At 44.0% G+C, this 16,560-nt stretch overlaps 1 protein-coding gene across 1 annotated transcript; it reads right to left on the reverse strand.

Annotated features, from left to right (window-relative positions):
- Positions 1-4,126: 4,126 nt before the first annotated feature.
- LOC135556683 (tripartite motif-containing protein 16-like) lies at positions 4,127-16,560 on the reverse strand. Its single transcript, XM_064990068.1, has 6 exons — positions 15,912-16,560; positions 15,371-15,466; positions 6,266-6,499; positions 5,955-6,114; positions 5,782-5,841; positions 4,127-5,563 (listed from the first exon to the last, which is right to left on the reverse strand). The coding sequence occupies exons 1-6, from the start codon at positions 16,506-16,508 to the stop codon at positions 5,055-5,057; spliced, it is 1,656 nt and encodes a 551-aa protein (XP_064846140.1). The 5' UTR covers positions 16,509-16,560; the 3' UTR covers positions 4,127-5,054.

The raw sequence follows: 16,560 nt of genomic DNA on the forward strand, positions 1-16,560 counted from the left end.
ATGTATGTATTTCTATGTAATGTATCTATGTATGTATTTCTATATATTGTATCTATGTATTTATTTCTATGTATTGTATCTATGTATGTATCTCTACGTATTGTATCTATGTATGTATTTCTATGTATTGTAGCTATGTATGTATTTCTATGTATTGTAGCTATGTATGTATTTCTACGTATTGTATCTATGTATGTATTTCTATGTATTGTATCTATGTATGTATTTCTATGTATTGTAGCTATGTATGTATTTCTACGTATTGTATCTATGTATGTATTTCTACGTATTGTATCTATGTATGTATTTCTATGTATTGTAGCTATGTATGTATTCCTATGTATTGTATCTATGTATGTATTTCTATGTATTGTAGCTATGTATGTATTTCTACGTATTGTATCTATGTATGTATTTCTACGTATTGTATCTATGTATGTATTTCTATGTATTGTATCTATGTATGTATTTCTATGTATTGTAGCTATGTATGTATTCCTATGTATTTTAGAAGTAAAAAGTGATGATATGCCAACTGTTCAAAATATGTGAACGTTATAGAATTAGTTGTTTTATATCTTTCAGGTGTCCGACAGATGTGGAGGGATCAATTCACCTGCCGGACTCACCAACACAAGGTTGTGTATCCAATAAGTCTTTCTGTGTGACTAATTGTTTACAATAACAATGTTTCACAGAGGTCCTTGTGAAACATAAATGTGATCTGATTTCAGGTGACACAATGACTGCAGCCAAATAGATGAAAGCATGGAGAAGGAGGTTGTGGTGTCAGTCCACTCCAACTTTGTGGCAGTGCTGGCCGCTTTTTGTTGCCTCATTCTACACCTTCAATCTGCAGTACCAAGGAGGAGGCTTCACACACCCTGGAGTTCATCCAAAAGGAAACAGAAAGACGCTTCTTCCTGGACAATTCCACTGTGGGAGGGGCTTTAAACTGAGGCATGTTGTATCACAGCTTGGTTTGGCTTCTTCATTGAATCAAGATATGTTGATACGTTTGAAAGGCTCCTTTGTAACCGAAAGGTTGCTGGATCAAATCCCTGAGCTGACAAGGTAGAAATCTGTTGTCCTGCCCCTGAACAAGGCAGTTAGCCAACTGTTCCTAGGTTGTCATTGTAAATAAGAATTTGTTCATAACTGACTTGCCTTGTTAGATAAAAATACATGGATGTCTGTACTCTGCTCAGGAAGATAATGGAGTTAGAACAGCTGTAGTCTAATTCCTCCTGGACTGACATTTATTTTAGTCAGTTGTGACCTGATCTAGTAAGTTTGGTTTGTCACTGGGGTTGACTCGTTTTTGTGTGTTACACCTTAAATGTTTGAAAATGATCCAGTTTGCACTGAAATGGGCACATTGTTGAGGAAGTAATGCTACTTTCGATGTTCTGAAATGTCTGGCATTTACTCAACACTTGAGTAGGCAACCCTTATTTAAGCTTGAGTATGTTGTTTTGGGAAGGGCATCATTTAAATCTGGCAACAGGACAAAATATCCATGGAGATGTTTTCTAACCATAATGTCACATCATGAAAAAGTCCAATGACCCAAAACTACATCCTCTGGTTGGACCTGAGAGGGAAGGTAACGACAAGACTCCTAAGAGAAGGCCAGGCAGACATGTTGCACAAAACTCTGTTTTCTTACAAAACAACATACATGCTCTCTTTTTTTCAGCTCAACGCGAGGCAATGTCATTTTGAGTTACCTGTGTCTGAAAGGTTATTTTTATTTCAAAAGCTAAAATGCATACAGAATAGCAGTTTCTTATCTGTAATTCTGTCCCTTTCTATTCAGGAACATTGATCCCTGCGCCTTATTCCGGATGTTGATCTATATTAAAGATTTGATACATTTGAAACCTTTTTGTTGGAAATAAAATTAATTTGCATCTGACTACAGAAAAGCCTTGTGACAAACAATCATTATTTCTTATGTCACATACAAGCTAGAATGTCATTAAACATTGTTTTGCACAATTCTTTAATTTGTAAAGGAAATGCTTTTTGTAGGTGGAGTGGTTGCATCCATCCTAATCTAATGCTATAATGGAAACCCTTGATTTGGTGAAGTTATGTGAAGTTACAGCAAAAATACTGTAAAATAAAGTACAATAAGTTAACGGCAATTCGAGTTGCCAAGTCAATCCTGTTAATTTCGTAGATAAGTAATTACTGTAAAATATAAGCACAATAATATATTGTATTCAGAAAGGTGTACAGGTACTCTAAAAATACAGGAAATTGCTGTTATTTATAAACAGTAAGTTATTCTAGTAAAACTACAGCAACATGTTGTATTTCTAATTTCCAGTAAATCACTGTTTTACAGTACTTTTTCTTGCAACTTTTTTGTCGTTAATTTACTGTAATTTCTACAGTACATTTTTGACAGTGTAGGGTCATGGTTAGAGTTACTACATTCAGCAGAAAACCCTAGACATATCTAGGACTTAAAAGCCGAAATCCAAAGCCAAAGCAGTCCCGTACTGTGAAAACTGGAAACAGGAACAATAACCCACACCCCACAATACAAAACAGGCTACCTAAATGTGGTTCCCAATCAGAGACAACGACAAACACCTGCCTCTGATTGAGAACCATATCAGGCCAAAACACATAGAAACAGACAAACTAGACATACCACATAGAATGCCTATTCATATCACACCCTGATCAAACAAAACATAGAAACAAACAATGCCAACCATGGTCAGAGTGTGACAATAGAAAGGTTCAAACCTCTAAATTCCATCTTATTAGATAGAGCCATTTCCCACCATTAGTTTGGGATTGAGACCTGCAGTCATCTTGATTTCAGACCACTTTGGAGAAGTGTTCCACAGGCTGTAAATCTATTGTAGAATAAATGGAACCTGGATCCGTTTCATTCTATTAACATGGTTTATGTGTGTTATAGCAGTAATGGGGTGAAACTGGAGCACACTGCAGTCCCTGGTTTTCTATGTGCAGCTGGAAGATGAGATCCTCATCACCTGTTGTGACGGGTCCAACAAATATCCCCCGGTGAAGGCAAGGTCCCATCTCATCCAACACTTCAATGACTCTTATGGAAAAGGCCCAGAATGGACAATCAATACAGATACTGTGTGTAGAACCGTAGTAAAGCCCAGTATGGACTAGCAATACAGATACTGTGTGTAGAACCATAGTAAAGCCCAGTGTGGACTATCAATACAGATACTGTATGTAGAACCATAGTAAAGCCCAGTATGGACTATCAATACAGGTACTCTATGTAGAACCATAGTAAAGCCCAGTATGGACTATCAATACAGATACTGTATGTAGAACCATAGTAAAGCCCAGTATGGACTAGCAATACAGATACTGTGTGTAGAACCATAGTAAAGCCCAGTGTGGACTATCAATACAGATACTGTATGTAGAACCATAGTAAAGCCCAGTATGGACTATCAATACAGGTACTCTATGTAGAACCATAGTAAAGCCCAGTATGGACTATCAATACAGATACTGTATGTAGAACCATAGTAAAGCCCAGTATGGACTAGCAATACAGATACTGTGTGTAGAACCATAGTAAAGCCCAGTGTGGACTATCAATACAGATACTGTATGTAGAACCATAGTAAAGCCCAGTATGGACTATCAATACAGGTACTCTATGTAGAACCATAGTAAAGCCCAGTATGGACTATCAATACAAAGTGACCATTTAGAATGAGACCCAGTTCAATGAGAGGAAGTCTTAACAGAACTGGGAGATGACAGACATGAAGTGGGTGGGTTGAGATCTAATATTTTTTTGTGCCAAACACTAAAGCTTGATATTGTAATAAATCTACACCCTATTCCCTATGCAGAGCACTACAATAGACCTGGTCAGAAGCACCATCGTGCACTATGTAGGGAATAGGGAACCATTTGGAACAGAGACAGTAATTCCTCTGAACATCTTCCTCATCTGGTTTCTTTAACAGCCCTTCACTCCTCTCCTCTTCCTCCCATCCTCCCTTTTCATTATATTCTATCAGCCACACCACTAGCTCACCTCTACACAATCCATTTACAAGTTAAAGACACACCTTGAAATAAATAAGAAAGGAAAACTATTAATAGATTAAGTTTAGTGTTGTATTTTTTATTTCTCATCACCATAAATCATATTTAATCACTAAACAGTAGCAGACCTTACTTCATCTGTTCCTGACTCTGGATAGTGGATTAAAAAGACCATCAATCTCCAATGATATTAAAGTACTATTCTGAACATCACTGAGAAACTGAGAGGCAAGTCAAGATGTCTGCTGGTTTATTGTTTTGTCAATGTTGCTTGACAAAGCAGTATGGGAGGGTGAAAGATGTCAAATTTAGGGATGGTTTCATGGACATCTACATTGAACATACTTTTTTAGCCCAGGACGAGGATTAATCTGTGTCTGTCCAATATAGTTTAGTTAGTTAGTTAGTGATACTACCTGTTCAATGCCACTGAATGACATAGAGACAGAGAATGGTGCGGCATGCGGTTCGAGTCTTGGGCCATTAAATGAAGGATTGCAAGATCGAATCCCCGAGCTGACAAGGTAAAAATCTGAAAACATATCAATGGTTCTGAATGCCAACTAATAGACCTCATGATTCATTGAAATGTACAAGATTTAAGCATTATATTTCATAAAAATAAGTACATTACATTTTAATTCAACTCTACAGTCAGACAAATTATTGTACAGAAAAACAGACCATTATATCTGGGGACCATCACCACCAGCATGACTAGCATCTATGTGGACCCTACTACAGTTTAACCAGCTCAGCTATAGACTACACCAGCATAACTAGTATCTATGTGGACCCTACTACAGTTTAATCAGCTCAGCTATAGACGACACCAACATGACTAGTATCTATGTGGACCCTACTACAGTTTAACCAGCTCAGCTATAGACTACACCAGCATGACTAGTATCTATATGGACCCTACTACAGTTTAATCAGCTCAGCTATAGACCACACCAACATGACTAGTATCTATGTGGACCCTACTACAGTTTAACCAGCTCAGCAGTTCCATAGAGACAAAACCCAGGATAGAGAGGCTGAGTGAATGTGGTCTGGACTCTGTGGAGGAGGGTCATTGTGTCAGAGACACTGTAGAAGGACAGAGTACCTGCCTTGTGATCCAGGTACACTCCTACTCTGGAGGACTGAGGGCCTGATATTTTAGTCTCAACATTATTGTGTCTGAAACAATAACCACCTCTATAGCACTGTAAACCCCAGGACTTGTTATTGTCTCCAAATATATTATTTGTCTTTGTTCTGCTGATGTCTTTATAGGAGACTGCTGTAATAACATTACCACTCCACTTCACCTCCCAGTAACAGCGTCCAGACAGACCCTCTCTACACAGAACCTGGTAGTAGTTCGTGAATCTGTCTGGATGATCAGGATATGGTTGGACTTGGCGTGCAGAGGTCACCTTTTTGTTCCCTTCAGACAGAGAGAGGCGTGTTCCTGCTGTGTTTGGGTCCAGTGTGAGCTGACATGAATCTGGGAGAAGAGCAGAGCAGAGATCAATAAGTTAAGTCAGATACTGTATCTACCCTGTCTTTGATTAGAGCTCAGCAGAGACCAAATCAGAGACATATGAGGAGTCAGATAGATACCCAGTCTTTGATTAGATCTACTATTGCTATATATTTCTAGAGGGATTGTTAGGGGTGTGAGTAAAAAGAGACTGTTAGTTACTTCACAGTAAAGAGACTCACATTGTAGCAACGGTTCTATGGTCTTGGGCTCTGGAGGCAGTACAACATCCACTATATTTACTACAGACACACAAACACATTGACAGAGAGAGGGAATGTTATCATCATACCATATTGACTAGTAGAGAACTTTCAATGGTCTAATGTTGATGTTCTTATTATTTTCAACACACCTGTAATGGAGATCTTGGTCAATTCTCCTTTAAGGAAGTCTTCTAGTTTCCCTCTTAGTTCAGACACAGTCTTACTGACATCTCTAAAGTTCTGAAGAGGACGGACAACGATGCTGGGTAAGTCTGAAGATACACTGATACTGGAGAGAGACTGATAACTCTGGAGAGAGAGAGAGAGAGAGAGAGAGAGAGAGAGAGAGAGAGAGAGAGAGAGAGAGAGAGAGAGAGAGAGAGAGAGAGAGAGAGAGAGAGAACCAAATGTTTGAGTGTCAAATTTAATCTTAATGTCATATCACAGGCAGTTTAGTTACCTGGAAAAAATGGATGTGATCCTCTGTGTGTGAGAGCTGCTCCAACTCAGTGCTTCTCTTCCTCAGCTCAGCTATCTCCTGCTTCAGTTGCTCCAGGAGTCCTTCAGCTTGACTCACTTGAGCCTTCTCTTGGGCTCTGATCAGCTCCTTCACCTCAGAGCGCTTTCTCTCAATGGAGCGGATCAGCTCAGTAAAGATCTGATCACTGTCCTCCACTGCTGCCTGTGCAGAGCGCTGTTAAGAGGGAGAGGGAGGCAGAATGAGAAAAAGAGGGAGAGAGAGAGAGCGTGAAACGGACTTGCCCTACTTTAATGAGCCAACCTCATTACACTAACACCACCCCCTCCTAAAAACACTTTACGTGCCACCAGAACCGCCACACAATCACATTATACAGTACCCAATGCCCTGCTATGCCCCCACAACCCCCTTTCACTGATGCCCCTTCACTCCCTCTAAGCTCCTGATGTGTCTAACCTTGACACTGAAGGTGTACAGCACCTTACTTTACCTCTGAAAACTCCCCCAGGCTCAAAGTGTTAAAAGTCATTAAATCCTTTGGACTCTCCTGCCAGTCCCCAGTCTCTGCTGTCACTTGCAGCAGCCTAAGAGACATTAGTCCTGCCTGCTGTGCCAACTCTTGGGGGGGGGTCCGCCCCCTGGCAGCCACAGGTCTGCTAGTCTCTTGATGTGATTCCCTGATCCACCTCTGCGCAGACGACACCATTCTGTATACTTCCGGCCCGTCCATGGACACTGTGCTATCTAACCTCCAAACGAGCTTCAATGCCATACAACACTCCTTCCGTGGCCTCCAACTGCTCTTAAACTCTAGTAAAACTAAATGCATGCTTTTCTACCGTTCGCTGCCTGCACCCGCACGCCCGACTATCATCACCACCCTGGATGGTTCCGACCTTGAATATGTGGACATCTATAAGTACCTAGGTGTCTGGCTAGACTGTAAACTCTCCTTCCAGACTCATATCAAACATCTCCAATCGAAAATCAAATCTAGATTCGGCTTTCTGTTCAGCAACAAAGCCTCCTTCCCTCACGCCGCTAAACTTACCCTAGTAAAACTGACTATCCTACCGATCCTCGACTTTGGCGATGTTATCTACAAAATAGCTTCCAACACTCTACTCTACAACACAGCAAACTGGATGCAGTTTATCACAGTGCCATCCGTTTTGTCACTGAAGCACCTTATACCACCCACCACTGCGACCTGTATGCTCAAGTCGGCTGGCCCTCGCTAGATATTCGTCGCCAGACCCACTGGCTCCAGGTCATCTACAAGTCCATGCTAGGTAAAGCTCCGCCTTATCTCAGTTCACTGGTCACGATGGCAACACCCACCCGTAGCATGCGCTCCAGTAGGTGTATCTCACTGATCATCCCTAAAGCCAACACCTCATTTGGCCGCCTTTCGTTCCAGTTCTCTGCTGTCTGTGACTGGAATAAATTGCAAAAATTGCTGAAGTTGGAGACTTTTATCTCCCTCACCAACTTCAAACATCTGCTATCTGAGCAGCTAACCGATCGCTGCAGCTGTACATAGTCTATCAGTAAATATCCCACCCATTTTTACCTACCTCATCCCACTGCTGTTTTTATTTATTTACTTTTCTGCTCTTTTGCACACCTATATCTCTACCTGTACATGACCATCTGATCATTTATCACTCCAGTGTTAATCTGTAAAATTGTAATTATTCGCCTACCTCCTCATGCCTTTTGCACACAATGTATATAGACTCTTTTTTTTCTACTGTGTTATTGACCTGTTAATTGTTTAATCCATGTGTTACTCTGTGTTGTCTGTTCACACTGCTATGCTTTATCTTGGCCAGGTCGCAGTTGCAAATGAGAACTTGTTCTCAACTAGCCTACCTGGTTAAATAAAGGTGAAATTAAAAAAAATAGAAAATGCCTGCTTCCCTATCAGAGTGGCTGAATGAGCGGACCTCAACAGGATCAGTGGGTTGTGGAAGATAGGCCTCACCCACGGCCCAGGCACCACAACTCCTTTTGTTTGGGCCTCAGCAGCTGCCAGGCCCTCAGTACTGCAGCATAGAAATTAGTGACCCCTGCTCTATTGAGTCTCTTCGTGATGAAGAGCTGCTGATCCAGCCCCAAACCGCCAGCCCTCTTCAACAGAGCACATGCTGGTTCCCTCCAGCCCACCTCCATACGGTACAGTAGCCTCTGAGCTGCTTTGAGTCAGAACGCTGCCACCCTGCACCCACCCAAAAGGCCTTGTCCCCCCTCCTGGACAGACAGGTACAGCACCGCCGCCCTCAGCATAAATCATTTCACTCCAGGTCCACAAGCAGACCACCGGGGGGGTTGAGAATGGACAGTTTCTGCCATGGGGAGGATGCTGCCAAGTTGTTGATGATCAGCACCCTCCCTCTGTATGACACTTGGGATAGGAACCACCTCCACTTCTTCAGCCTCGACACCACCAGTGACACTCCTTCCCAGTTCTTCCTAACCCACCCCTCTGAGCCCAGTTACACCCCAAGAATCTTGAGTCACTCACAGCCCCACTGCCACCCCCCTGGAAGCTGCGGAGGTGCCCTGTCCCTCCATGCCCCACATAAGAGTCTCACTCTTGCCCCAGTTTACCTAAGCAGAAGACGCCCCCTCGTACACCCTCAAACTATTCAGGGCCCGTAGGTCCTGCTCATCCCTAACCAACACAGACGTCATCAGGGTATGCTGACAATGCTATATGCCTGTCCCCAACCCTGTGCCTGGCTTCCACACTCTCTGTAGCGTCCTGCGTAGCAGGTCCAGAAAGGACTCAATAACAAGAGTGTATAGCTGCCCCGACAGAGGGCATCCCTGGTGAATGCCCCTCCCTACCCAGACTGGCCGACTGAGCCCTCCCCCCACCTTGACCATACATGAAGCCCCAGAATACAACATTTGAACGCAGCCACAAAATTCTCCCCACAACCAAAACAACACATTGAACAGATATTCATAGTCCACCCTATCAAAGGCTTCCTCCTGATTATGAACAGATTGTCTGTTATTGAGCGTCCTAACCCTAACCCTAACCCAGATATTCATGGTCCACCCTATCAAAGGCTTTCTCCTGATTATGAACAGATTGCCTGTTATTGAGCGTCCCAACCCTAACCCTAACCCAGATATTCATGGTCCACCCTATCAAAGGCTTTCTCCTGATTATGAACAGATTGTCTGTTATTGAGCGTCCTGGTACACAGTACGTTTGGTCCTTGTGTACAATAGAGTCCAGGTGGGACTTGAGCCTGTTAGCGAGGACCTTGGCAATGACATTATAGTCCACACAGTGCAATGCCACAGGCTTCCAGATCTTTAAGTCGAGTCAAAGCCTCCCGTCTTCAGCTTAGTAGTAGCTCCCCCACCCGACGCACTCACGCAACATGCAAAACAAGTAATTTCCAATAATTACCCAGAACATTTTATAAAAATCCACAGTCAGACCTTCAGAGACAGCAGCTGAGAGTTTGTGAAAGGCCAGGGAAATGTTAATTTGATTTCTCTGTGACAGAGAGTTTGGAAAGGTCTATGAGCAGAACATGAGAACACCCAGGATCATACAGTTCTGCACGTTACAAATCAGAGTACAACTTCACAGTCTGCTGCCTCATCTCCCCCACAACAGAAGTTACCCACCCATCAGGGTCCCTCATCTCCCCTACAACAGAAGTTACCCACCCATCAGACTGCCTCATCTCCCCACAACAGAAGTTATCCACCCATCAGGGTCCCTCATCTCCCCCACAACAGAAGTTACCCATCCATCAGGGTCCCTCATCTCCCCTACAACAGAAGTTACCCACCCATCAGGGTCCCTCATCTCCCCTACAACAGAAGTTACCCACCCATCAGACTGCCTCATCTCCCCACAACAGAAGTTATCCACCCATCAGGGTCTCTCATCTCCCCACAACAGAAGTTACCCACCCATCAGGGTCCTTCATCTCCCCATAACAGAAGTTACCCACCCATCAGGGTCCCTCATCTCCCCTACAACAGAAGTTACCCACCCATCAGGGTCCCTCATCTCCCCTACAACAGAAGTTACCCATCCATCAGGGTCCTTCATCTCCCCATAACAGAAGTTACCCACCCATCAGGGTCCCTCATCTCCCCTACAACAGAAGTTACCCACCCATCAGGGTCCCTCATCTCCCCTACAACAGAAGTTACCCACCCATCAGGGTCTCTCATCTCCCCTACAACAGAAGTTACCCACCCATCAGACTGCCTCATCTCCCCACAACAGAAGTTACCCACCCATCAGGGTCCCTCATCTCTCCTATAACAGAAGTTACCCACCCATCAGGCTCCCTCATCTCCCCCACAACAGAAGTTACCCACCCATCAGGGTCCTTCATCTCCCCATAACAGAAGTTACCCACCCATCAGGGTCCCTCATCTCCCCCACAACAGAAGTTACCCACCCATCAGGGTCCTTCATCTCCCCATAACAGAAGTTACCCACCCATCAGGGTCCCTCATCTCCCCCACAACAGAAGTTACCCACCCATCAGGGTCCCTCATCTCCCCCACAACAGAAGTTACCCACCCATCAGGGTCCCTCATCTCTCCTATAACAGAAGTTACCCACCCATCAGACTGCCTCATCTCCCCACAACAGAAGTTACCCACCCATCAGGGTCCCTCATCTCTCCTACAACAGAAGTTACCCATCCATCAGGGTCCCTCATCTCCCTTACAACAGAAGTTACCCATCCATCAGACATACATAAACATTGGATTTTCTTAGTTTCCCCACTCTGTTTTTTCAACCCAAAAGCGCTGGGAGCATCCATTTCTCTCAACATGGAAAATCTAGTTCTTACAAGTTTTCCTTTATCTTTCATGTGAAAAGAAAGCCCCTAGGTCTCTAGGTCATTCATATAGATTATCTAGCAGCACGGTCTCTAGGTCATTCATATAGATTATCTAGCAGCACGGTCCCTGAGTATTTCATATAGATTATCTCGCAGCACGGTCTCCGAGTAGTTCATATAGATTATCTAGCAGCACGGTCCCTAGGTAGTTCAGATAGATTATCTAGCAGCACGATCCCTGAGTAGTTCAGATAGATTATCTAGCAGCATGGTCCCTGAGTAGCTCAGATAGCTGATCTAGCAGCACGGTCCCTGAGTAGTTCAGATAGATTATCTAACAGCACCACCCTACCTTGCCCTACCAGCTCAGCCTCCACCACACTTATGAACCTCTCAAGCTCCCCCAGTACTCTCCTGGCTTCTGAAGAGGAAAAATCTGTATACTGCTGACAGAAAACCTGAATCTGAGTTTTCCCTACATCCCACTGTTGGCAGAGACTCAAACTCCCCCTTCTGCTCTCCCCACCTCTCCCAAAAGCATTGGAAGCTTGAGCAAAAAGTAGTATCTCGTAAGACCTTTACATGTTATTTCCAATAGGACGCCTGTCTGGACCCTGGTGAAACATAGAACTGAGCCATGGCACTATGATGGTCTGAACCCAACTGGGAGAATGGAGGCCCTCAATAGCCTACTGCTGATTCTAGAATGTATAGATACAATCCAGACGAGCAGAGCTCTGCCACTTGAGTCCTAGTAGGCTGGACAATAGAACAAGTCAAAATTCAGCAGAGCTCTGCACCCTGAGTCCTAGCCCCCGGAGTCCTAGCCCCCTGAGTCCTAGTCCCCACTGCCGGCTGGTCGCGCTTCCCTGCACAAGCATTATGCCCCATGTCCCCTCAAAACACCATAAGCTATCTGTGATAGCAAACCCTGTTACCACCACTCCCCTGATTAACCTTGAATGCCTTGATAACACCAATAGTGTCTCCTCAAAATAGTATGCAGCATCATCTGGATATATATGCAACAGAAGTTCAACATTCACCTTCTGCTACCCTTTCTGTCTACACATACAGTCTGACGCATACGTTCGATAAATCCAGCGTATACACCACACAGAACGCACTGCAACTGCCTCTGCAAAGCAACGCTGCAAGGAAAACGCAGGGTTCCATTGGAAACTAATGTACTTCTGGTGTACCAAAATGCAAAAGGCTTGGCACCTAGCCAGAGCACACAAAAACCAATTGCAAATTTACAAAAAAACAAACCAACTCCATGTTGATCTGTTTGTACGTAATAAACTGAGGCAGATTAGCCACCACTACTCTTGTTGACGGGGTCGAAATAGGCGTAATCAGAACAATTACACCCCACTCGCAACCAGTCAGGATACAAGACTTTTCATTACCACAACCACCGCCTTGTTCAGTCTGGATGCAGAGTGTATATGTTCCACTCCCACCTGTTCGCCGACCATGAGCAAAAACGTACTCCACACCATTCTCCAGAACGTACCGAAAGCCATTCGGAAGCGACAGCGTTTCTTCCCCATTCGACTGACAACATGATGGCCATCACGCCGCCCAAATAAACTACCCCTACTCAACTCCAACAAATAAACAGTGGAAACCAACAAACAAACCCTCCACCATGGAAAAAACAATGAAAATACGCAAGAACCAAAAGTAAGGAATAAGTATAGTAGCCCGCCTCATGACCCACAGCACCCACACGGAACCAACTCCTCACTTTAGTTTATGATCTACTTCACTTGCTTTGGCAATGTTAATATATTTTTCCCATGCCAATAAAGCCCCTTGAATTGAATTTACATCTTTACAACACTAGCCATAGCCGAGTGGTTAGAGCATTGGGCCAGTAACCGAAATATTGCTGGATCAAATACCCGAGCTGACAGGTTAAAAACCTGTCGTTCTGCTCCTAAGCAAGACAGTTAACCCACTGTTTCCCGGCTGCCAAAGAAGTGGATGTGGATTAAGGCAGCCCTCTGCACCTCTCTGATTTCGAGGGGTTGGGTTAAATGCAGAAGATGCACTCAGTTGTACAATTGACGAGGTATTCCCCTTAATATAACGTTTCTTCTTCTTTGGAGTTTAACTAACGGCGGTTGGCTTCCAATATGTTGCATATACCGCCCCCAACTGGAATATATTTTTACTTTGCGATACAAAATGGTAAAAGGGGAAATTCTGATAAAACTAAAAACACGCTTCCAACTAACCCTACCCTCATTAAAAACCCACTACCCCATCCCACTACTTTGACCCTATCTGCTCCTGCACCATGACAACTAACCCTACAGTCATTAAAAACCCACTACCCCATCCCACTACTTTGACCCTATCTGCCCCTGCACCATGACAACTAACCCTACAGTCATTAAAAACCCACTACCCCATCCCAGTACTTTGACCCTATCTGCCCCTGCACCATGACAACTAATCCTAGTCATTAAAAACCCACTACCCCATCCCACTACTTTGACCCTATCTGCCCCTGCACCATGACAACTAACCCTACCCTCATTAAAAACCCACTACCCCATCCCACTACTTTGACCCTATCTGCTCCTGCACCATGACAACTAACCCTACAGTCATTAAAAACCCACTACCCCATCCCACTACTTTGACCCTATCTGCCCCTGCACCATGACAACTAACCCTACAGTCATTAAAAACCCACTACCCCATCCCACTACTTTGACCCTATCTGCCCCTGCACCATGACAACTAACCCTACAGTCATTAAAAACCCACTACCCCATCCCAGTACTTTGACCCTATCTGCCCCTGCACCATGACAACTAATCCTAGTCATTAAAAACCCACTACCCCATCCCACTACTTTGACCCTATCTGCTCCTGCACCATGACAACAGCCTGGGAGGACGGGACACCACCACTCAACACACCCTGGAACTCTTCTGAAGTCAAATCTCGTATGACCAAATACTTGTCTGCAGCTGCCACCGCAACATCAATATTCTGTGATTTACGTTCCATTTCTGTGGTACAGTTGATAACCATTACTATGAACGCTAAGAAGCCAACCTCACTGAAGCATATATCACTCGTTGTCCTATCCCTCTGTGCTGCACAGATCTACTACTCACAGGGATCCTCTCAGGATCCTTCACCCTTGACCCATCCTTCTCTACTTTCTTCACTGCCTCAGCATACGACACCTTCTGCACTACTCTGACTCGATCCACCTCAACCTGCTTCTCTCTCACCGGACACTTCTGATCCCTAGCAACATGGACACCCCTACAGTTGACACACACAACTTTATCCACCAAAACAACACAATCCTCTATCCCATGACCTCCTGCACAGTTCCCACATCTTGGAATCTCCCTCCTATAAACTCTGTCGAAATCACCGTGAACTTTGCACCTGAAACTCCTTTCAATGGTGCCCTGTTCCTAAGAGCAAAGCAAGAAACAGATATTGACCCAAGTTGCGTGACACAGAGCGCCCACTCCCCCTGGTCAGAAGAAACAAACAAATATCCACTACAGATATAAAAAATAAAATAAAATAAAAAGTCCACTACAGGTTACCTTCACTGATTCAACTGCACCAACTTCTTTCCCACCCACCCTGAAACCACACATGGATCTGCCAAAAGTCATGGATCCACTTTCTCCAAAAATGTAACTCCTACTGCACCAGATTCTTCTTTATCATGTCCATTGATGCCAGACTCTGGTTTTGAGCTCTTCACCACACCTTCTTACTCACTTAACTCTCCCTCATTCATTTCCATTTCACCTCCCGAACTCAGTCTGGCGCACGGCTCACTCTGTTTGCACTTGAATTATAACATTTGATATTTCTCTATTCCTTTGACATTTTTGTGAGTGTAACGTTTACTGTTAATTTCTGATTGTTTATTTCACTTTGATTATCGTCTATTTCACTTGCTTTGGCAATGTAAACATATATTTCCCATGCCAATAAAGCCCTATTAATTTAATTTAATTGAGAGAGAGACAGCTCCATTTTAATGTGTAGGGGACATGAGTCTGTCATGGTTACTCATGGTTATGCGATGAGGTAACCCAGTCGGTTACATGAAGCAGTCTATTCTCTGAAAGGGGTCCAGGCAGCCTGTTCCCAACAGTGGGGTCAGTGGAATTGGAATGGGCCCCTCTCCCTCTCTCTGACTGGAGGGGAGTAGTGAAATGGTGTGTCTGCTCTTGTCAACAATACTCACCTTGAGAGACTTCACAGCTTTTTGGAGATTCTTCAGCTCCTTCTCTCTCTCCTGGAATCTCTGCTGGACCTTCTGCTGACTCCTCCCCAGCTGCCTCTGTGGATAATCACTCTTCAATGAGCAATCAAGATTTATTTGTCCAGTAGATCAATAGTAAAACCCTTCCAACTAGTATAGTCATGTGACATAGGGCCCATAGAGAGGAATAAAATATTGAGTAAGTCCCTTTACAATATTATGTTATGTTGCCATGTGAATGTTTATTGTTTTTATGGTGGGCCTACATGTATCAAGAGGTTGAGACTGAACTTTGAACTCATAAAAGGGCATTCAGGATGATAATAGTGTTTGACATTAGAAAATGGTGATACATTTGGAGAATCTGGGTTAATATATCTATATACTCAAGGTTTGTGTCCATATTTGATCTGCTGAGGATCGATTTCATTTGAATGATCTCATATTCAAACAGCCTTAGTTCCTACTGTATCTTTAATTCTTTGTTTATCAGACAGTCACCAACAAGTTGTTCTGGTCTTACCTGTTTCTCAGTCCTCTCTGCTGCAGCTGACACTGTATCATGGCCTTTATGATCATCCATCACACACTGACAACAGATACACTGCTGATCGGTACGACAGTAAACCTCCAGCAGTTTGTCATGATGAAAGCAGATCTTCTCCTGTAGTTGTGTGGTGGCTTTGACCAGCTTGTGCTTCTTGAAAGCAGGGGATTCATAGTGAGGTTGGAGGTGAGTCTCACAGTAAGAGGCCAGACACACCAGACAGGACATGAGGGCTTTCTGCTTTCTGGACCCAGTGCAGAAATCACACGCCACATCTCCAGGTCCAGCATAGCACAGAGCAGGAGGGGGAGCAGCCTGGAGTCCTGTCCTCTTCAGTTTCTCCACCATCTCTGCCAACATGTTATTTTTCTTCAGATTAGGCCTTGGATTGAAGGTCTGTCTGCACTGAGGACAGCTATAGACCCCTTTCAGAACATCCTGATCCCAGCAGCCCTCAATACAGCTTCTACAGTAACTGTGTCCACAGGGGATGGTGACTGGTTCCTTCAGTACATCCAGACAGACAGAACAACAGAACTGGTCCTTGTCCAGCAGAACTCCTTGCTGAGCCATTTGGACGGTTGTTCACTCTCACAGAGACAGACGACAGTGAGACTCAGATCAG

Source organism: Oncorhynchus masou, chromosome 15, assembly GCF_036934945.1.
Source record: "Oncorhynchus masou masou isolate Uvic2021 chromosome 15, UVic_Omas_1.1, whole genome shotgun sequence".
Classification (NCBI taxonomy): domain Eukaryota; kingdom Metazoa; phylum Chordata; class Actinopteri; order Salmoniformes; family Salmonidae; genus Oncorhynchus; species Oncorhynchus masou.

What these genes read in the sequence shown, in the direction of transcription:
- LOC135556683 (XM_064990068.1), bottom strand. Translation starts at nt 16,508, where the DNA reads ATGGCTCAGCAAGGAGTTCTGCTGGACAAGGACCAGTTCTGTTGTTCT. An exon ending in AAGCTGTGAAGTCTCTCAAG is followed by an intron (nt 6,500 to 15,370) that starts GTGAGTATTGTT and finishes CCCTCTTAACAG; the next exon opens with CGCTCTGCACAGGCAGCAGT. An exon ending in ATCACATCCATTTTTTCCAG is followed by an intron (nt 6,115 to 6,265) that starts GTAACTAAACTG and finishes CTCTCTCTCCAG; the next exon opens with AGTTATCAGTCTCTCTCCAG.